Source organism: Beta vulgaris, chromosome 3 (genome assembly GCF_026745355.1).
Source record: "Beta vulgaris subsp. vulgaris cultivar EL10 chromosome 3, EL10.2, whole genome shotgun sequence".
Taxonomy (NCBI): domain Eukaryota; kingdom Viridiplantae; phylum Streptophyta; class Magnoliopsida; order Caryophyllales; family Amaranthaceae; genus Beta; species Beta vulgaris.
In genome coordinates, this window is record NC_079204.1 from 15,796,409 (window position 1) to 15,819,698 (window position 23,290).

General features: G+C 32.6%; 1 protein-coding gene across 1 annotated transcript; it reads right to left on the bottom strand.

The window, feature by feature from the left end:
* Nucleotides 1-8,604: 8,604 nt before the first annotated feature.
* LOC104888891 (uncharacterized) lies at nt 8,605-10,202 on the bottom strand. The gene has a single exon (XM_010674000.3). It carries the CDS (start codon nt 10,082-10,084, stop codon nt 8,867-8,869), a length of 1,218 nt encoding a protein of 405 aa, XP_010672302.2. The 5' UTR covers nt 10,085-10,202; the 3' UTR covers nt 8,605-8,866.
* Between the last annotated feature and the right edge of the window lie 13,088 nt (nt 10,203-23,290).

The window sequence follows — 23,290 nt, forward strand, 5'->3', positions numbered from 1 at the left end:
TGAATAGAGCGATCTTGAGTAAAAGCATTTTGTAGGGGGCTTATTTCTTTTTGCAAAATTATTCGTAAACGATTAACCAAATTTTTTTGATATTGCTTTATGTTGACCCTTGAGTTTTGAAGATGACTTAACCACAAAAGACATAGTGTATTTTATTTATGTTGTTGCAAGGTAACTCATGCTCGAGCAAAGAGAATACTTGATTGAAGATTAAAACGAAGAATTAATCAAAGGTCAAAGTAAAGATGTTCGAGTGATGAAGAATCAAGCATGGAATGAAGATTAGAATACATTAGGGTGTATTTATTATCTTCATGTTAAGGTTGAGTAAAAGCTCAATTAAATTCGTGGTGAATTCTCAAAGGAACTTGGTTTTGTTCCCATGATAAGAACAGACCTGGCACTATAGGAACAAGGTTAGGGAACAAGACTTAAAATTGGTTTAGGAACACCTAAGAGTCTCTAAAGTTGTGCGCCTAACTCTAAGTATGCGCTCAATATATTAGTTAGAGTTTTTAGGGTTGTTTTAATTAAGATCCACTATTTTAGGAATTTAGTTTAAGTTTGTTAGGAAAAGATTTTCTGATTTTATCTAACCGATTTTCAAATCATATCTTTTATCTTTTATATTTTATTTAAAAGATTTTGTTTTCAAAATATAATATCTTTCCGGTTTTAAAAGATTTCGGTTTTAAAATATACAACTGTTTTTCGATTTCATTAAAGTTATTCTTAAAAGATATTTTCCTAAAAGCTAGCTAAAGTAAATAATTTATTTATTTCCTAAAAATTGGACTACACGCCTAAAAGTTACTGCTACACGTTTTTGTAGTTAGTGGATTTAGTGGCTTAGTTAATTATTCTCCAAGTATTTAATTAATTTAAATGAGTTTAATTATTCCTCAAGTTTTGTAAAACCACATAATATGTTACTGATTCTATTATGAAGTGAAGTAGTGGATTAGTGGGTTATTTACTTGTCATGGAATATTTAATTTATTTATTTAATTAATTAAAATCATGGTGATCATGGGATAATAGTTTAATTAGTGGATAAAATGACTTTTCTTAATTGTCTATAAATAGGCGCCTAATTCCTTAGAACAATTTGTATCTGACTTAGCTAATTTGTCTTAGTTGTCTAAAAGAGTCAGTGCCTTTTCCTTAAGAAAATTCATACTTACATTAATCGAGTTTATTACTCTTCCATTGTTTTACAAAATGTATTTTTGAGAAAAGGGTTTGAGTGAACTCTTGTAAGTGTGAGAAGCTTTGAGTGAAGCAAGAGAAAGAGAAAGGAACTTCGAGTGAAGTTTGAGAGGAACGTCAGTTGTGGGAACTGTCGTTGGGAACTTGAGTTGAGTGACTTAAGTTGAGAATCGAGAGAAAAGTAATAGGTTGTAATCAGAGTTGTTTTGGCCTATTATAGTGGAAAGTTGTTTTAAAATCCCTTGTGGTCGAGGTTGTTTCTTCCTACTAGGCCTAGGAAGTTTTTCCTCGTTAAATCTCTCGTGTTCCCATTGCTTGTTCCCAAGTTTACTTTTAATTCCGCAAAAAGTATAGCTTATTCTCTCACTATAATTCACCCCCCTCCTATAGTGCTCATATTATGCAACACTTTATAAATAGTGTTGATTAGGCTAATCGAACGGAAATTATCTAGGGTTTCGGGAGCCTCTTTTTTGGGAATAAGAGTGATTAGAGTATGATTTAGTGAAGGAGGGAGTTTCCCATGGAATAAGAAGCTTTGAATAGCAGTGGTTTGTAGAATTTTGCACCAAAGCCTTCGGAGCCTGAAGCTTTTAACGAATTAATATCAAACATAGCATTTTTTATTTCTGCCGCAAAGACTGGAGCAAGGAGTTTATCGGAGTCTTGTTGGGACACGAAAGGGTTGATAAAGTTCATATCAATCTGTCTATTAACGGAGTGAGAAGATTTAAATCGTTTCTTAAAAGAACCTGAAAGAAGAGTAGTAAGATCATCATGTGAGTCATTCCATTAGCCAAGATCATTTTTTAATTTGAAAATAGTCAAGTGGGCCATTGTTTTTTTTCATTCTATCATGGAAGAATCTAGAATTGCGATCCCCCTGGGTGAGTCAAGTTTTCCTTGCATTATGGCATCAAGCTCTTTGGTTAAAAAGTAGAAGTTTTTCTCTTTGCAAAATGAGACTATTAATATGTTTAATTAGGATTTGGTTATACGGTTGTAGCCATATTTAATGTTGTAGTTCTTTTATTTTTTTCATCATTGTGGAGTAGTTTATTTGACGTGTGCTTGTATTTTGTTTTAGCCCAAGATTTAAGTTCAGTTTTTATGCGATTAACCATTTGCTGAATACGATAGAAACGCGAGCCTGTAATTGGAATATTCCAATTCTTCTTAACAATATTATGCGACTCATTGTCGATCGTCCAAAAATTTTGGAATCGGAAAGGAGGCCGTTTAGTGAAATTTCCCCATCGTTGGTGGAGAAAATAATGGGGGCATGGTCGAAAACTGTGAAGTTACCATAGAAAATAGTGCTATTGTCGAAGTAGTCGAAGAAACTTTTAGGACAAATGGCCTTGTCTAGACGTTCGTAAATGATCTCGTTGTTATGTTTGTCTCTCTACGAAAAGACTTTTTGTAAACAGAGAATGTCTAATGCTTGAGAATTAATCAAAAAGAGGGGGAGTCGGTGAAGTTCGTTTTGTTTCAGAGGACATCCACCTATTTTGTCGTTGAGAGAGAGCATCTCATTAAGGGTGCGTTCTTTTAACCTTATTGGACTTGAACTTATCTGAACTGCACGTATTGGACTTGAACTGAACTTATTGGACCTGAACTGAACTTATTAGACCTGATTGGACCTGATTCAACTTATTGGACCTGATTGAACCTTATTGAAACTTATTTGACCTGATTGAAACTTATTGACCTGATCGAAACTTATTAGACTTTATTGGACCTGGTTGAAACTTATTACACCTTATTGGACCTGATTGAAACTTATTAGATCTTATTGGACCTAATTGAAACTTATTTGACCTTATTAGACAAAATTATTGATGAGTTATAACATAAATATACCCCTAATGCGTACTATCCCTCAAAATTTATTATGAAATAATGATTATTAAAATTTACCCTTTTAAAAAATATTTATTATTAATTATCTCTTACGATAAACAATTAACAAAAAAAATACTATTTATATACTTGCCTATCTAAACTTTCACCACTAATATATCTAATAGTCTTGTTAATAGTAATACGAATAATAAAATAATAGACAATAATACAAATATAATATCATACATTGTGCTACTTTAATTCAAAATTTTTAATAATAACATAATCAGCTAATAGTAATATGAACAATAAAATAATATACAATAATACAAGTATAATATGATATAATCATTGTTGTACTTTAATTAAAATTCTAAGAATAACATAATCAACTAATAGTGATATGAATAATAAAATAATAGACAATAATACAAATATTTATTGATCATTGACAATTTGGACCTTATTGAAACTTATTGGACATGATTAGACTTAATTGGAACTTATTAGACCTTATTAGACATGATTGAAACTTATTGCACCAGATTGAAACTTATTAGACTTTATTACTAATTGGAACTTATAGCCCTTATTACTAATTGGAACTTATTTGAACTTATCTGAACTTATTGGACCTGAAACTTAATTTATTAAGGTAAAGAGAACGCACCCTAAAATCCCCAAGCATAAGCCAGCGGAAGGGAAGAGTAGTAACGTAGTTATTAAAATAAGTCCAGAGCGTATTCTTTTCAACATTTTTCGCCGGGCAATATGTGCCCAAGACGGAATACATTTTATTGTTTGGTTCATAAAGAACGTCGATATGAACCAAACGATCATGAGAGAAGTGAATTTGAACTGTAATATTGGAGTTATTCCAACACACCCACATTCCACCCATGTGGTTAATTGGGTCAACAACTAATTTATCGTGAAAGTGAAGAACTTTGAGAATTCGATGACTATTATTTTTATTCGTTAAGCTTTCAATAACGAAGATAATATCCAGTTTATATTTGTTCTTTAGGTAGAGTAGCTCACTCAAAACTTGAGATTTTTTACCCTCCTTGGATATTCCAACATAAAATTTTCAAAAATAATACTATGGCACAATAACTTTCTTTGTTAAAGGATAAATACCCACACCCTTCGAGAATCCAATTAATTTCATACACTCCACAGCAATTTTCGAGTAAATGTCAATTCAACAATTAACAAGACATCCTTCATACAGAGGTTCCTTTTTCTCTGAGTTTCAGTTCATTTTTTCAGTTTTACGCCACGCCTCTTGCATCACTACAAGCCCAATGATGATATAATTCTGCATAAATTTTATTAAAAGCACAAAGTCACCAACTCACCATACAAATTAAATTAGAAAAACAAACTTCAAGTACATTAGCTAGTAGCCAATGTGTTGGTATTTCCTATAGGCTAGTAGCCTTGTAGGAGTTAGCCTTTGGACTGACTTAATTTCCTAAAAAAAAAAAAAATATCATCACACAATGACAAACTCTGAAGCGTAGATATACCATTAGAAGAGAGTGATTCTGCAACTTCCGCAGTTCATTTGCCTCCGGAAAGTAGAAAATGATTATCAGGAATTCTCCAAGTCGATATCCCTCCTAGCTCTTTTGAATTATGCAGCTGCCACTTTTCCTCGCCACAATTGTTCTTGGAAGCTAATCCTAATTTATTGCCTTGCTCTTTCCGAATACAACCTTTTCGCTTGTTCTTGGGAAGAAGAAGATGAGGATATATAGGCAGGAAGAACCAGGAATGAGAGGACGACAATAAGAAGCTAGAGACAGGCTTTGGTCTTAGGAGTGAGTAACAACCAAGTCGCGTTGTTTGGATACAGCAATTGTTCATTGGAACAAGCAGCAAACCAGTAAAGAAAAGTATTTCCAACAGTATGCTTCAAAACACATCCTTAATGTCTTGCAAAGTGGAAACATATCTGCATAAGAGAGGAACTTTCAGTGGAAGCTAAAATACAGCCAGAATCAGAAATAAAACCCTGATAGCAACTAGCCCCCATAAAATACAGCCAGAATCAGAAATAAAACTCTTTAGTATTAGCCATTTGGTGAGTGCTAAAGGTTTACAAGAACAAAAAGCGCAAAGTCCTCTAACAGCAGATTTCTGCGGGCTAAAATTACATTATAATGAAAGATTTATGGACTCGTCAGTTTGTCGCTACTAGATAAAGACTCTTGGCATTGTAACCATAGAAATCAATTGCATATATGATCGCGGTACCAGTCGTGTTATCACGGAAACAGCTTGAGTTGGATGTATGGAACGGATCGTGGCTAACGCGCGTGAAATTTTTCAAAAAATTTCACATAAAAGAGATTTAACGTCATATTTGCAAATTTATAGTTTAAGAAGTATTTCTTCATATTAATTTATGAAACAACTCAAGGATAAAAGAATGCTCTAATGCAGCGAGTCACCATTACATAACGGGCGACGCGGCGAGGACATAATTTTTGTCTAGGCGTTCTATAACAGGATCTCTAATAACGACAACTTCCAAAACCGTTACATAACAGAGGGGTTGAGTTTTAATCCCATGATTTGTAACTATCCATGAATTTCTAGAAACCTGACTGGAATTGTGAGAAATAAATCTTATTTTTGACACCTGCAGACATGATACAGATCACACAAATTCATCCTTCCACTTTGTTTTCATAGCAATCATGAAGGGAGCGATGGGGAGGGAAGAAGAGCGAAGGGGACGGAAAGGAAGAGGAGAGAAAAGTGAGCTTGCATTTTCCTTTCAAATATTTCCAAGGAGGGATATTAGATCCTTTCAATACCCTTCCCTTTCCTTCTCCGATATTTCGTTCACGTTCCCCTATCGAAAGTCCAAACACACTCTCAGTTCTAGCCACTAAAATTAGATGAAATACTTCCCACATTAACCCGACTACCATTCAAGTCTCTAGGTTCAATTGCTTCTGCTAGAGGCCAAGTACTACAACTGTTGAGAAACAACTCTAGCTTAACTGGGAACAGGGAAGGTGAAGATTTATAGAGCCACCCCCCACCCCCCCCACTTCATTTAGTAATCCTCCTCGTCCCATTCCTGCCCACTATTTACACAATATTTCAAAGGCATGTGATATGAGGATCAAGAATGGTGATTGAGGATCATTTCACACTGCAAATGTAGTCACATTTTCTAAACAATGTCCCAAGACATACTAGAAACCTTAACTAAACCATGTCCTAATCATCCAATTAACAAAAATATGCGAAGATCCTTTTAAGAGCATCTCATATGAATCATAAAAAATGAATGAAAAAATCCAGTATCGTCTTCACCACCTTACACTCCTATTTAAGCTACTTCAAGAGGACTTTTTTCAACCATGTGAAAGATTGAATATTTCAATGCGAACCCCAATTTAAAGATCAAAAAGTAACTAATGACGGATACTTAAAAATAGATCCACCACATCCGGAATCTTGTAAAGCAGCTGAAAAAGTTTCAGACCTTGCTGCAAACGTTCCAGCACATTCTCACTAATTTAATTGTCTCTAAGGGCCACTAAGTTTTTTCCTCCATTACATAATGCTAGTAATGGACTCAAAAAGAGTCAAGACAAGAGACAATAATTATGGGCCATGTGCTAGGTACTTCGGCAGCATGAATTCGTGTTGGTAGTTAAGCCCTTGGACTTCTAAGAATTCAGTCATTCACGTAGAAAACAATGTTGTTGTAATAGACAGTTTAATTTGATAGTAATCATGAATATTGATTATAAAGTGAAAAACAGGCATCACTGGAGACTGGTGAAACTATCCTCAAAACAGGCATAAACAGACTTGTTGACAAAAATAGGTCAAAACTGAAAATCATCAACCTGCCAAACATTCAACTCTTTCATTGACAACGTTAAGCAAAGAGGTTCTCCTATCATCTTGCAGTAAAGTCTTCGTAAAGAGGAAAACATGCAGCTTAGCTTAGGCGGAAAAACAATTTACGTCCAATCCCCGTTGGAGGAATTAGATATAGTCCGGTTGTATGACCCCTTAAAGAAAATCATACCACATAATGACCAAGAATTTCTTTAAATTAGTTAGCTTCGAGATAGTAAAGGGTTATCAATATTACCAGGGATCCAAACCGATGTGGGAAAGAGAAAAGGAGATGCATACAATATGAACCTCTTCATCTAAACTCCTTTCTGAAATGATATATGCCATTTCTCTCACCACAAGCAACATGGAAGGGGGAAAAAAGCTAAGCTACATTGCAACTTGGCTTTCTGATCCTGTCTTCCTTAAGAGGAATATAAATGTATCAAATAAAATATTTTTCTATCCCAAGTGAACACTTGAATACTTGAATATAAATGTATCAAATAAAATATTATGGTTCAATCAAACAATGGAATAATTGATGCTTGAATTAAGATAGAAAGCAAGTAATTGCTGATTAGACAGAATAAGAAAAGGCACCTTTCACTCCACAAATCTCCACTTCTCGATATTCTTAGACAAGAGGACAGCAGTAATGAGAGGAAGTCGTCACATAAACCTCCCTGAAACAGAAGATCGGTGCTAATCAAAGAGATATCAAGTACAAAAGGCAGAAAGTATGACATTATATACATCATGTTGACCAGATTATGAATACAGGGAGAAATCGTACATGATAGAAACAATGAATATGCTGCCAACCCATTGCATGCCTCTCCTGAAGCTGTGGCAATCAGTGACAGAAATAACTTATCATTGACGATAGAATTAGTTGTCCTGCAATTTGAACAATTAGAGTACAATTATAGCGGAAAAGAGCCAATTCAAAGAACGAAAGACGATGAACAATTATGAAATGACTAAAAATATCATAAACAATACGATAATTAACTCAGAGCATAGAGAAATGGATACTATGAAATGGAGATACAGATTAATAGCGGATAGCATTCTTGCATAAAGATTATAGTCACTAAATAGAGGAGATCTTCTCCAAACACATAAATTTGAAGGGACCGTAAGGCCTAGCTGAGGCAGCTAGCCTTAACTGACGAGGCACTTAGAGAAAAGTCTGGGATTTAGTACAATAGATCGGTTGCTTAGAAACTCGGTGTTTTCTCTATGCCGTTTTCATGGATCTGAGTGCCCTTTTTCATATCTGTACAACGCACTTCTCTGGATACAATAGAGTTCACACATGTTTTTTTTGAGATATGAATCTCCCAACTCATTCCACAAAATGGAGGACATGGGCAAGACAGATTGTGATAGCAAACAATGTGTTGAGTATGGATTATCATACGAATTCATTTGCAACTCAGAAGAATCTAAAGGACAATCAATGCATTGTTCATAAGAATGCTGCCGAGATAAATATCAACAGAGACAGTGAAATTTTAAAGCTTGAAGATGAAACTAACAAAATTTTAAACAATTAGATGCCTCAGATAGTTGCTGTTACAACAGAGGAATCAATGTATAACTCATAAGAATGCTGCCGAGATAAAATCAACACAAAGACAGTAAAATTTTAAAGCTTGAAGATGAAACTAACAAAATTTTAAACACTTAAATTCCTCAAATAGTTGCTGTTACAACAGAGTATAATCCAGATCCCACCAAGTAGCTAAAAATTTCGCAATCCGATAAACCAGATCAATGATTGATAAAAGATAACCTATATTAAAAAAACTTCTATCTAACAAGCTTAAAAACATCAAAATTGAGTCTCATTCATTCTCTTCTATAACCAGTAAGTGATATATCACATACAAATTAACCATGATGAGAATGATCATCAGCATATTGTCAACTACATCAAAATCTTGCTTTTCTTCGACTTCTTCTCCGACATAGACTTTTTCATAACCTTATCCTTCTTCTCTTTCAAACCCTTCAATCCTTTCTTCACCTCCTTCTTCCCATCTCCCTTCTTCCTCTTCTTACCATTCTCACTCTTTTCAACCTCAACCACCTTTTCATCCTCATCCTCGCTCCCCGACTCATCCTTCTTCAACTTTGCCACTTCCTTCACCTCCTTCTTCTTCCTCTTCTTACCATTATCACTCTTTTCAACCTCAACCACCTTCTCCTCCTCCTCATCCTCGCTCCCCGATTCGTCCTCTCCAACCATCCCAACATCCCCAATTACATTATCCATATACTTAACCTCATGAATCCTCCCCTTCTTCTTACTCACCTTCTCCTTCTCCCTCCCCTTCCCCGCCCCCGAAACAACTACAACCTTCTTCTTCTCCTCCCCAATCTTTTCCTCACCCTCACCCAGCCCAGCAATCTTCAACCCCATTTCCGGCACCTTCTGATAAACCGGCAACGCCAACGACTCGGAAAACTTCAAATGGAAAGCCCTAACATTCCCCCATTTCTTCGGCACCACCTCCGCAATCCCTTTAATCGCAGCAATCACATTCTCAACAATCTCCTCTTTACCCATCGACGCTTTCCCAACTTTAATCACACTACAAGTCCCTGTACTCAAATACAACATCGCAGACTTACAAATCCTATCAATCTGTTCCTTCCAATTACCTCTCCCTAATTCAATCGGCGCTGGAATCTTCTTCTTCCTATAAAACTGCTTACCAATCGCATTGGGTAAAAGAGGGATTATTCTCTTATCAGAGAAGAACATGTCGTAGGAATCACACAGCTTTCTCTTCTGCTCATACGCCTTGTAATCTTTCTTTAGCTTCGAGAGTTTAATTACCTTGGAAATTGGGAGAGAGAGTTCGGAGACCTTTTGTTTTGCGGATTGAGAGAGAGAGTCGTGCACGAAGAGACAAAACTCGGAGGTTTCAGGGGTGAAGAGGGGGTTTGGGAGGGGGATTTTGTGCGCGTTTGTGCGGGGTTTAGCGGGGATTTTGTTTAGGGTTAAGACTAAGTAGAGGAATTCGTCAGTTGGGAGGAGTTGGGTTTTTTGAGATGAGGAGTTTGATGATTTCCATTTGAGGAGAGCTGTGACTGCTTTTGAGATTGTTTCGGTTGGTAATGGCGGCGTTGTTTTCTCCATTGTTGAAGTCTTTGAGTTTGAGAGAGATGGATGGAGAAAAGAGAAGACAAAAGGAGAGAAAGGGTTTGGAGGAGGGTTTTAGGTGAAGTTTTGAGTGGTGTTTGTAGGGCATATGGTAATACCCGACCCGTTTTAATTTATATTTCGAACCAAAACCAATATATATATATATATATATGATTATTAGCTTTTTCTGCACGCTATGCGTGCGGTGACATTTTAGTCATAATTATTACTCGGTATAAAAAGAAATGAAAAATAAAATTATAAAACTACGTATCTGAGTTCACCTTCATTTGGCGATTAAGAAGTATTTTAAAACTTACAAATAGACAATAGTATCTAAAAACATTTTTAAAGTAACTATAAGTGATAAAATTGTATATTCAAGTAATGAAAAAACTGAATTTTTTTTGGAGTTTGTATTTGTGATTAATTTTGTATATGAGTTGTCTCTGTAATGAGAATGACATATTTTATTTATTGTCTCTGGTATTAATTTTTGTAAGTTCTTGATTATGAATTTTTTTAGTTGATTGGATCTAAATTTAATTTAATTGAATCTTTTTTATTGGCAAGTTCATGTAAGTTTATGTGTTTAATGGTTTTAACTTTTATGTTATGGAGGGGTGAATATGTAAATTCAAAGGGGATATCATTGCTCCCCTCTTGACTTATACAATAGAGATATTCTATATATTTTGAAGTATATACTAATAAATCTTGCTCTTTTTTTGTCCCGTGTATAAACTTGAAAGTTGCTCCATTATTTACCCCTCGAATTCGATACTCTCAACCCCATTAATCCTACATGGTAGTTTTTCAATTAAAACATTGTCCAACTATGATAAATAGCCACGTGTTTCTCATTTCTCTATTGTAATGGCCGAAAATTTTAACCCCCCTTTAATCATGCGAAATTCAATCAATTACAATGTTCACTCATGTGCAAGTTTATCACCTAAATCATAATCATTCCTTAATTTGAATATGTGATTTTAGGAACTGATTCAATCAATATTTAATAAGGAATTTCAGATTTCTTATAATTTTATTGGAGGAAAACCTAATTAGAATCATATTTACCTAGCACTACACAATCAAAATTCATATACCCTAAGGTAGTGTTTGGAAACTTGTATTTCATTTCAAATAATGGAATTGAAATCTAGAATTTAAAGTTTGTATTTCAATTCCTAATCATTGTTTTGTAGAGGGGGTTTGATAGAGGAGATAGAAATGGGGGTTTGATGGAGGAGAGGGAAAAAATATGGTTTTAGTAAAGGAGAGAGAAATGAGTGAAGTTGGGATATAGATATTCATGGAGTTGAATATGTATGAGGAGAGAATTTCAAATGACAAGGTAATAACTTGAATTTCAAATTCTACTAATGTAGGCTTTTGATAAGAATTTGGACAAATTCCATAATTTCAAATTTCATGCCATCCAAACAATAGATTTCATCCAAATCCAGAATTTGAAATGAAATCTTGCTACCCAAACATAACATAAACACATTCATATACATCCGACCACCTTTAAATTATTTTGAATAATGGAGCATGAATATGAATCATTTGACACACCATCTTCACCTAAAAAATTTAATGATTTGGCATCCTAAAGTGGAATATTCTAATTTTTTTGATCACGAAAGTATGGTAATAACAATGTTCCGTTCCGGTCATGTTAAATTATACAAGTTTGCAAGGATGCCGCAGATCCAGATCCAGAACATTTAACTTCGAATAATTGGTATATGTCGGAGTATGTTTTTTCTACAATCAAGGATTCTAGAATTCATATTGATCTAGAATATATGACACTATACTTTCTTCATTGCAAGACTTCATTACAAGCCTCACTGAGCTCATTTTTTATGTCGAATTCCCCATTTGAAAAAATCAACATGAACAACGAAGATGTTATACCACCTACAAAAAGAGTTTTGTTGCATTATTTATCTAATGAAAGTGATTTTTTTGTCATGTTATTGTATGACCTTTAATTACGCAAAATTGGTGATTTAAATGTCATTCAAATAATAATACTTAATTTTTAGGTTTAGTTTTGTTGAGTCATGTAGTCAGGGGTGGATCCAGGATTTTGAATTTGGGGGGTCCTAACGAAACTATCTAGAAACACACTAAAGAAATTGGACAGTAATTCGTGACATATATTGATAATGAGAAATTGAGTTTTTGATGACAAAGCTAAAACTTTACACTCGATACATCAATTATTATAAATACTTTTCTTGTAATATATTTTAATAATTCATCTATCTTTTTAACATACCTAGTTATTTGACGTTATACTCTTAAATAACAAATTGACTATTCATTTCTTAATACTTTAACTTTACTAAAATGTATACTAGTTTATACTTAAAAGTATAACATTGAGAGATCAACTAGTTCAACATATATCATAATTAAATTTTTTTTACTTGGTCAAATTTAGTATTCTAAAAAGTGCACTAATAATAGTCAAATTATTGTATTTGTTTGAAAACTAATCAAACAATTTTTTTAAAAATGTGTGAATAGATAAATGATGGTTATAAACTAAGATGTGTGTGAGAATGAAAACATATTTAAGACAATAAATGTCAAACAAAAAATTGATTAGAAAAGGAAGTAGATCTGTAGCTTTCAAGTGAAATAAAGGCATTCATTTAAAATCAAAAATGGAAAAGAAAAAGAAAACTTAGACAGAGAAAGAAATAGAAGGAAAGCAAAACTCATAGAAAATGGCTGCAAAGAGAATCGAACCGCAGAGCTCATGGAATCAAGTTAATTATAACAGCACTAACCACTGGAGCAACTTTCAATATGTTAAATTAGAGGCACGGAAAAGTCCTTTTAGCTGTCTTTACTGCACGTTTGACGCAAGGAAAAATGAATTTTTTATTTATTTTGGGGGGCCTGTGCCACCCAGGACCCTTCATAGGTCCGCCCCTGCATGTAGTATTTTGATGATTGTAAACAAATGATGATTATCTAACTAACATGTATGTTTGAGATGTGCATATTACATTAACATGAAACAAGTCATCAAAGGTTGAATATATCACATCATGAAGGTCTTCCCACAAGTGTAGTTCCTAAAAGAGTTCCTATAAGGAACACAAATAGAGCGGTTCCTAGGTACATCCTATGAGGAACCTTGAATATGAAGTTCTGAAGCAGTTCCTGAGTGGGAGCAGCAATATCACGTTTCAGAGTTGAAACAAGCTAGAAGTTCCTGAGCAGGAACTATGAGTGCGAAGTTTCTTAAAGGAACTAGCACACTGAAGTTCCAAAGGTGGAGCTATCAACATGCGGTTCTTGAGTTGAAGCAGCATGGAGCATAAAGGCAGAAAATATGAGTTTATTTTCTAGGATTCATGTAAGTATATGGAAACATGAAAGGTAATGGAACAAGGTCTAAAGGAACTCGTAAGGTCAAAGGAACTCGTGGAACTTAGAGTCAAAAGTATTTAAGAGTCAATAAATCTGATGCAATTATTATCTTAATCTATAAGAATTTTTTAGAGTTTATTTCTTAATAAATCTCTACGTGGTTAAATATTTATAAATAATGATTGGTTGTTTAAGATAAGTTTTAGTTTTAAAATAAAAGATAAGTTTTAGTTTTAAAAGATAAGTTTTAGTTTTAAAATAAAAGATAATTTTTAATAAAATCGGTTTCTTTGGAATATGATTTTAATTAATTTAATTTTATCTTTTCAGTTTTTGGAAAATAAAAGGCTAGATTTATAATACGTATAATGAGTATTGTTAAAGAAATTGTCTGTCTGTTCCTCTCTAAAGGAACAGACGTGGTAGTCTATTAATCTAAGTTAAAGGAACTAACTATTACAAGGAACTAGACTTAGCGTGCAGTAATATAACGGTACAATTATGAAGTTGAGTAAAGTCATGCCTAATAATAGGAATCAGTTTTACCAAGTGAAAATCAGTTTTAATAGAAAATCTTTTAAGGAAAAGATTTTTTTTTTAAAAAGATAAGAAAATATTTATCCGGTTTTTATGAATATTTATTTAAAAGATAATATTTCTTAAAAGATTAAATTAGTTTTAATGATAAATTGTTTTATAAACTAACTGATTTTCGATAAAGCTCAAGGAACTCCTATTACTTAGGAGTTGTGGCTAAAATAATCCACTTCATATTGAGATCATGGGATCATGGGACATGATAAGGAACGTGTTCCTTCGTGTAAGGAACATCATGGGATAATGGTTTAACCACTAACACATGATTCATCCAACGTTCATTGTAAAAGACTATAAATATACAAGTTCAATTGAGTTTCAAATTGTCTGACTGTGTCTTTCCATAGTGTTGACTTATGTCTTTCCATAGTGTTAGTTTGCTTTAAGGAATAGCGTTACAAAAGAATTATATTTTCTATTCCTTGTTTGAGTCAGTTCCTTTGAGTTTCAAGTTCCTACGAGTGCCATGTTCCTTTACAGTTATTCAGTTTCTATATACTAGAGTTAAACCAAATTATCAAGCGTCTGTATTTGAGTTTGGGGTTAAAGGGTTTGAGTGAACTCTTGTAATGGGAACTTGGTAAAGGGTTTGAGTGAATTCTTGTATCAAGTTCGAGTTAGGAACTTGAGTAAGTTCGAGTTAGGAACTTGAGTAAGTTCTTATTGTGTATGCGTAGACTTAGGGTGAAGTCTATCTAGGGGTGAAGGGTTTGAGTAAACCTTTTGTAAAGAGTTGTGGGAACTCTTGAAAGACTTAGAGTTAAGTCTAGAGTATAGAGTGGAGATTGTGAGAGAGTTGGAGTTCCGAGTGGAACTTGAGTATGTAATAGGTTGAATCATAGGAGATTTCCTATTATAGTGAAGAGTTTAAATCCTGAGTAGGTCGTGGTTTTTCTTCTTGTATTGAGACAAGAAGTTTCCACGTAAAAATCTCTCTTGCACTTTCAGTTCCTTATTGCTTATGTTTTAAATTCCGCATTATTTGGGCAATAAGTTCCACACTACAATTCACCCCCCTCTTGTAGTGTTCCTAGTGAAATAACAATTGGTATCAGAGCCGGAACTCATTGATAAGCAGGAAACCCTGCTGAGTTAAGTTCCTGCAAGAAGAAAGAACACGTACGAGAAAGGAACTCCACCCGATGTCATTCAAAGGAACAAGTGAAGGCTGACTTTTTATACACAATTAAAAGTCACTCAAGGATTATGAACAACCCCTTTGATGTAAGTATCTCTTCCTTGAGATATTCTTTATACGCATATATTACATTGGAACTTGTTCCTTATAGTATTTCTAGTAAGATTGTTTTATTTGGCTTTGATGTTTTTATAGAAATTTAGGATAACTTTAACATTGTTTTCTAAAGACAAAATTCAGATTTCCAATTTCTTTAAAATATCAAAGAATCATATACTAGAAATAGTTGAAGGAACAAGTTATATGGAACAATGCATATTTGTGTCTCTGGAACTTGGTTTCTCATCTTAAGGAAAATCCATTATTTTTGGCATGTTATATACGCTCATATTATTATTCATTTGCCAAATGATAGTTTTATTATACATCATGAATATTTGAAATATTTCTTATGTCGGTACATGATGTTCCTTGTTAGTAGTGGTAGATATGTGCGTCATCATGAATATGGATATTTTATGTTGCTCCTACTAACAAGAAAGGACCCAACATATATTTGGGTACCAAAAACCAAGAACTTGCTTATTTTGCAGGTAATGTGAAAGGAACTGACATCTCTTGATGTAGAGGTTAGTTGTTTCTAGAAAGTAGTTCTAGACATGAGTTCCTATGACTACAAAAGCTAGAAAAAGTATGTAAAAGGTGAAATATATTTCTTAGGAAATTGGGTAATAATCTTTACATACTATATATCTTGGTCATTATTATTATCAAATTTGATTTTTGATATCTCTTATAAATACATGATTGAAGAAGGTTATGAAAGAGAAGTTGTTTTATGTTGTTACATATATATGAATTATTTCAATCTAACTTCTTTCAAGTTTTTGTGCAAGTAAAATTATATCTTGTAGGTTTGTCTACGGATATAATTAATATTGGTAAAGGAACTTATGATGTAATAAGAGAATGATCTAGTTCCTCTGAAAGGAACAGACTTATTGGCACAACTAAATTGATTCAAAGAACTCTAATATATCATAGAATAGTAATTAAGCATGAATCAACAATTAAATTATATTTCATTCAATAATAATAGAAGTTTTAAGGCTAAATTTAGGAAGGTTTTAACGAAAAAGATTTTGACTAAGTTAAATCATTTTAAAGTTTTTTTGGTTATGGAAAGATTTTAATAAAAAAAAAAATTAAATCTTTTATATTTAAAGAAAACCTTCTTGATATTATTAAAAGAATGAAATTAAACTCTATTAATTATATCATGCTTAACAATTTCCTAGAATTTAGGAAGTGAGATACTGGATATAACACGTTCAATTGAACGTATACAAGTGGCGCATGATGTGCTTGTTCCTCAAGGAAAGGAACAACGTGTAAATCCATGATCCTATGATCTAATCTCATGATTAATCTAAATAACTATTATATAGGATCTAATTAATGAAGTTCTAAGTTCTCTGACTAAGTGATTAAGTGAGTTAAGTAATTAAAGTCTAGTGCTTTATTCTCTTATAATAGCAAATTGTTCCTATTGCCTACTTATTCTATTTCCACCAAATTAAATGCATAAAATCAGCTTCTCAAATCAAGAAACATTGACTATTGATTTGAAGGAAGCGATGGTAAACTAATATTAGTGGAACTACTAAATGGTAAGAAATATCCAACATTTGGAACAAGTTTCAATTCTTTTGAAATATTTAGTTCATTGAACAAAGCAGAAGTTCCTTTCATATGAGACTATATTTTTTAAGGAACTTTATTTCATTATATGCTTTAATATATTATCTCTTTGACTAACCTACTAATATTAAAATGCACAAAGTATTTCTTTTGGGTTCGCTTTATGGATTATATTTCTTAGTTTATGACACCCAAAATGAAGGAACAAACAATATTTAGTGAGGGGAACAACTCGTAAGATATAGCTGACAAGATGTTCCAAGCATATGATGATAGACAAATCAACATTACTCTCGCTATATGCTTATGATGAAGGAACTGTAGCTTCAGAAACCAACGTAAAATGGTAAGACTGTTTAATAATCAAATGTTGGTAAGTTAAGTTCTTGTTTCATTGTATACATATTTATTGTCGATTAATGAAGCATTTATGTTTACAGTTTTTAAAGTTCACTAACTCTGGTTGTTTGCAATTAAATTGTCTCATAAAAGCTAGAAATGTCAACTTGAAGGGAATCAAGTAGGGAACACATACTTTGTGGATCTCAATTTGGTTCCTAACAACATGACATGACTAGTCATTATTGAGGATGATCTACTTATATCTATCAAAATAATAACATTCTAACTTCATCATGGTTGACAAACTTAGACCAAGGAACTTGATTATAGGTATATCTTATATCTAGTTCCTAAAGGTAACGTTTGTATACTGTGTCATGAAGATAGTATGTGATCTTATCTTCTTTCAAAATTTGGTGTGCATACAAATTCTTGAACCTTTTCATATGAATTTGCGTGGCATTTTAAGTGTTTAGATTAGAATTTTGAGGAGATTTTTCTTGTTTATAGTTATTTAAGGAACACTTGATTCTCTTTCTTTAATCGCAAAGATAAGTATTCACATAATGTGAATCATTGCTAAGAAGATTAAAGTATAAGTGTTCATAAATTATTATATTCAAGATCTAACCATGGAACTAAGTTCCAAACAAGTTTGATGATATATGCAGGAACAAGGAACAAGTAAGAAAAAGCAATCGATATCACTTGCTAAATCATCAACAAAGGATGATTATAAGTTGATCAACAAGACATCCTATGACATCTTCAAAGGAGAAAACATTGGTATTATATTCTTAAGCATTTGATTTAAGTGTTTTGGAATTAATAGCAATAAGAATCATCTAAGGAACTTTAAAAATAGAAGCGATGAGGTAGTGTTAAAATGCACCTCTAATTGTTAAACAAACACAAGCTTATAGCAAAATGATATATAATGTGTTATAAAGAGTTGACATATTTATTATGAACAAACTTGTTTATTCCCAGAAAACAGGTTAAAGATGTTTTTAATTTTTATGTTGAACTCACAAGTTCCTGTGGAGCTAGAGTTCTTAATATGAAATATGTCACTCTAAAAAGTAATAATAGCCAGCTATATGAACGTATGGAGAAGAGCTTAAAAATGAAGATCAAGTTCAAGTTCATCAAATAAAAGTTTAACTCAATGAATATGTGTAAGCAAAGTTCCTGCCCAATTAGTAGGAACAAACAATTCCAACAATCGAGTTTCTTGATTCTAACTAGAACATAAGAAGTATACCTATGGCTCATTCACAGAAACATAGGCAAAGGAACTCTATACAACTTAGTTGTTGAGAGGAACAACTAAACAAAGGTATTGATTTTGAGGAAACTTTTATAGCTAGGTCATGAAATAATTGAATATTCTTTTTGTTGCTTACATGGGATTTAGGTTGTTCTAAATAGATTTTCAATGCGTTTAAAATAATTCTTTTTCTGAAAATCTACGAGGAACAACATCAAGTTTCTTCTTGAAAAATGATTTCAAAATTAACAATAATTTCTGTTTTCAAGAGGAATTGACTTAGTAGTTGTACATCGTAATATGGATAATATTTGGTACACTAACTATTTTATGCAAGAGTTTTTGCTAACCTTATACGCAAATGAGTACACGAGCATGTAAGGGAACTCAACTACTCTCTTGGAGCATAATGATATTATGACAAAACATGTCAAGGAACTTTTGAAGAACGATGAGTATGAGTCAAGTTGGAATGGAAGTATCCATCAGATGTGAAGACATCAAAATGATGGAACTAACAGTTCAGGAATTCAAAAGTAAGTCATCAAAATCAGTCCAGTACTTGAGGTAATTCTATATTCATGGTGAAATATGACTTAAGTTATGATGTTCCTATTCACATTAATATATTACATTGTTAAAATTTATTAATCTGAATGCATAAATTTTAAAAGTCTTGCTTTAAATTATGTGAATATATGTTCTTTATAATTTCACCTATTCATGGACTGTTTAGAGGAACAAGACTTAATGAAGTATGACTTGAGCTAAACATGTTCTTTTCCAAAAGTTTTGTCGAATTGGGTTCTTACATGTACTAAAATTGAAGTGATTATATGCACACTAGAGTAAATATGTTACACTTAATTTTTGTGTCGTAAAGGCATATTCCCTTGCCTAAGAGTTAGTAGAGGTCTCATAATAGAATTGTGGATGCTAGCAAACATGAAAGTCCTAAGTTGCCAAAGATACAATGAAAGAAACCTTGTTGGAACAAGATGGTAAATTCCCTTAATATATTTCATTTCTTTTAACTTTTAGAGGGAACAAACCTATTCTTAGCCAACTATCAACAGGTCACACCATATTTCTTCAAACACCCTTTGATTAATTAATGTATCATTCCATTCATATCTGTCACTTCAAATATCCTAATTCCCTGTGCTCTAAATTAAAATTCATGACTTTTTATGGTTCAATGATACATAAAGAGTGATAAATGGTAAATACATTTTGGGGGGAAGTTAAGGAAGAAGTGAGAAGCAAGTATTATATGTTTTAACAATTGATGCTCAGAAAGATATATCATTAGATGGAGCTACTCATATAAGTTCCTAATGATGAAGGAATGGTAAAGAACTCAGGGGGAATAAGGAAGGAATCGATATATATGTTTACTTTTTTGTGGTAGGTAAATGTGACATTCTAGAAAAAGTACAACATCTTGTAATGACACCCTTGTTAAAAAAAAAAAAAAAAAAATTAAACAAGGGTGATCCAATCTTTATTATTTTCTAGAATTCAATATGTCATATATATGGTTGTGAAAATGTTTACTCATGGATTTGATGATTTGAGAAGAGGAACATAAGCGAATGATTGAAAGAACTTGACTATAAAGATGAATTCGTTCAAGTTTCTTCACTCAATGAGTTCCTCATGGCTGATTAGTTAAGTAAAGTGAACTTGATAGATATATATCAAGGTGAATGTGGTGGAGTTTGACAGAGATTTAAAAAGTGTGAGGTGAAGTGATTAACTATAATTATTGTTGAGAACCTCTTATTATAAGTCTAAACCATAGAGCACACAAAATATCTCAAGTTCCTTTTACTCAAAAATTTCCACAAACTTCTTTCATATTTCTTTGAGCCGGATATTACAATGTTCTACCTCTTAATCCATTCTTGACCTTCAAAATTGATTTTTGCTTGACTTTTATTTTCTTACTTGTCAAGTTCCTTCAATGGTTTTTGAAATTGGGTCTTTGGATTGTGAGTTGGAAATTTGTGTAGCACATGCATCCTAAGTTTGAAAACTGAGATTCTTGAGGCTTTTGGGACTAACAAGTGTTTAACCTTAATGGTGGTAAGTGCAGCATATAAAATAACGTGTATATGATTTACCTAAAATAAATGTGTGTAAAATGATCCTTTTCGATAATGACAAAAGGGGGAAGAATATGTATGATGCTTAAGGTCAACTATAGTTAAGCCTATATCCTTCTATGATGAATGTATAGTTAAGCCTATATCCTTCTATGATGAATGTTCTTTATATGATGTGTTTATTTATGTTGATATCTCCTTCATATACATGCACGACTTGTTCATTATGGGGAATTAAAGTACATCGTTTATTGCTTAATTTGTGATAATCATCATATGTTTGTCATCATCAAAAAAGGGGAAATTGTTGAGTCATGTAGTATTTTGATGATTGTAAACAAATGATGATTATCTAACTAACATGTGTGTTTGAGATGTGCATATTACATTAACATGAAACAAGTCATCAAAGGTTGAATATATCACATCATGAAGGTCTTCCCACAAGTGTAGTTCCTAAAAGAGTTCCTATAAGGAACACAAATAGAGCGGTTCCTAGGTACATCCTATGAGGAACATTGAATATGAAGTTCTGAAGCAGTTCTTGAGTGGGAGCAGCAATATAACGTTTCAGAGTTGAAACAAGCTAGAAGTTCCTGAGCAGGAACTATGAGTGCGAAGTTTCTTAAAGGAACTAGCACACTGAAGTTCCAAAGGTGGAGCTATCAACATGCGGTTCTTGAGTTGAAACAGCATGGAGCATAAAGGCATAAAATATGAGTTTATTTTCTAGGATTCATGTAAGTATATGGAAACATGAAAGGTAATGGAACAAGGTCTAAAGGAACTCGTAAGGTCAAAGGAACTCGTGGAACTTAGAGTCAAAAGTATTTAAGAGTCAATAAATCTGATGCAAATTATTATCTTAATCTATAAGAATTTATTTAGAGTTTATTTCTTAATAAATCTCTACGTGGTTAAATATTTATAAATAATTTGCATTGGTTGTTTTAAGATAAGTTTTAGTTTTAAAATAAAAGATAAGTTTTAGTTTTAAAATAAAAGATAAGTTTTAGTTTTAAAAGATAAGTTTTAGTTTTAAAATAAAAGATAAGTTTTTAATAAAATCGGTTTCTTTGGAAATATGATTTTAATTAATTTAATTTTATATTTTCAGTTTTTGGAAAATAAAAAGCTTAGATTTATAATACGTATAATGAGTATTGTTAAAGAAATTGTCTGTCTGTTCCTCTCTAAAGGAACAGACGTGGTAGTCTATTAATCTAAGTTAAAGGAACTAACTATTACAAGGAACTAGACTTAGGCGTGCAGTAATATAACGGTACAATTATGAAGTTGAGTAAGTCATGCCTAAATAATAGGAAATCAGTTTTACCCAAGTGAAAATCAGTTTTAATAGAAAATCTTTTAAGGAAAAGATTTTGTTTTTTGAAAAAGATAAGAAAATATTTATCCGGTTTTTATGAATATTTTATTTAAAAGATAATATTTTCTTAAAGATTAAAATTGAGTTTTAATGATAAATCTGTTTTATAAACTAACTGATTTTCGGATAAAGCTCAAGGAACTCCTATTACTTAGGAGTTGTGGCTAAAATATATCCACGTTCATATTGAGATCATGGGATCATGGGACATGATAAGGAACGTGTTCCTTCGTGTAAGGAACATCATGGGATAATGTTTAACCACTAACACATGATTAATCCCACGTTCATTCTAAAAGACTACTATAAATATACAAGTTCAATTGAGTTTCAAATTGTCTGACTGGTGTCATTCCATAGTGTCTGACTAGTGTCTTTCCATAGTGTTAGACTTATGTCATTCCACTTAAGGAATAGCATTACAAAAGAATTATATTTTCTATTCCTTGGTTGAGTCAGTTCCTTTGAGTTTCCAGTTTCTACGAGTGCCATGTTCCTTTACAGTTATTCAGTTTCTATATAGTAGAGTTAAACCAAATTATCAAGCGTCTGTATTTGAGTTTGGGGTTTAAGGGTTTGAGTGAACTCTTGTAATGGGAACTTGATAAAGGGTTTGAGTGAATTCTTGTATCAAGTTCGAGTTAGGAACTTGAGTAAGTTCGAGTAAGGAACTTGAGTAAGTTCTTATTGTGTATGCGTAGACTTAGGGTGAAGTCTATCTAGGGGTGAAGGGTTTGAGTAAACCTTTTGTAAAGAGTTGTGGGAACTCTTGAAAGACTTAGAGTTAAGTCTAGAGTATATAGTGGAGGTTGTGAGAGAGTTGGAGTTCCGAGTGGAACTTGAGTATGTAATAGGTTGAATCATAGGAGATTTCCTATTATAGTGAAGAGTTTAAATCCTGAGCAGGTCGTGGTTTTTCTTCTTGTATTGAGACAAGAAGTTTCCACGTAAAAATCTCTCTTGCACTTTCAGTTCCTTATTGCTTATGTTTTAAATTCCGCATTATTTTGGCAATAAGTTCCACACTACAATTCACCCCCCCTCTTGTAGTGTTCCTAGTGAAATAACAAGTTTGTACGTCAAATTTAGTCATTATATTATTCTTTTTTTTCTTATTAAGTTAGTTAGATGGCCAACATATCATTATATTTACCTTTTTCATATATCTTTTTTTCATTGATTATTGTTTACATTGATGGCCAACTATTAGATCTGCTATTGCAATTGAATGCTTTGATAACAATGTACTATACCTATA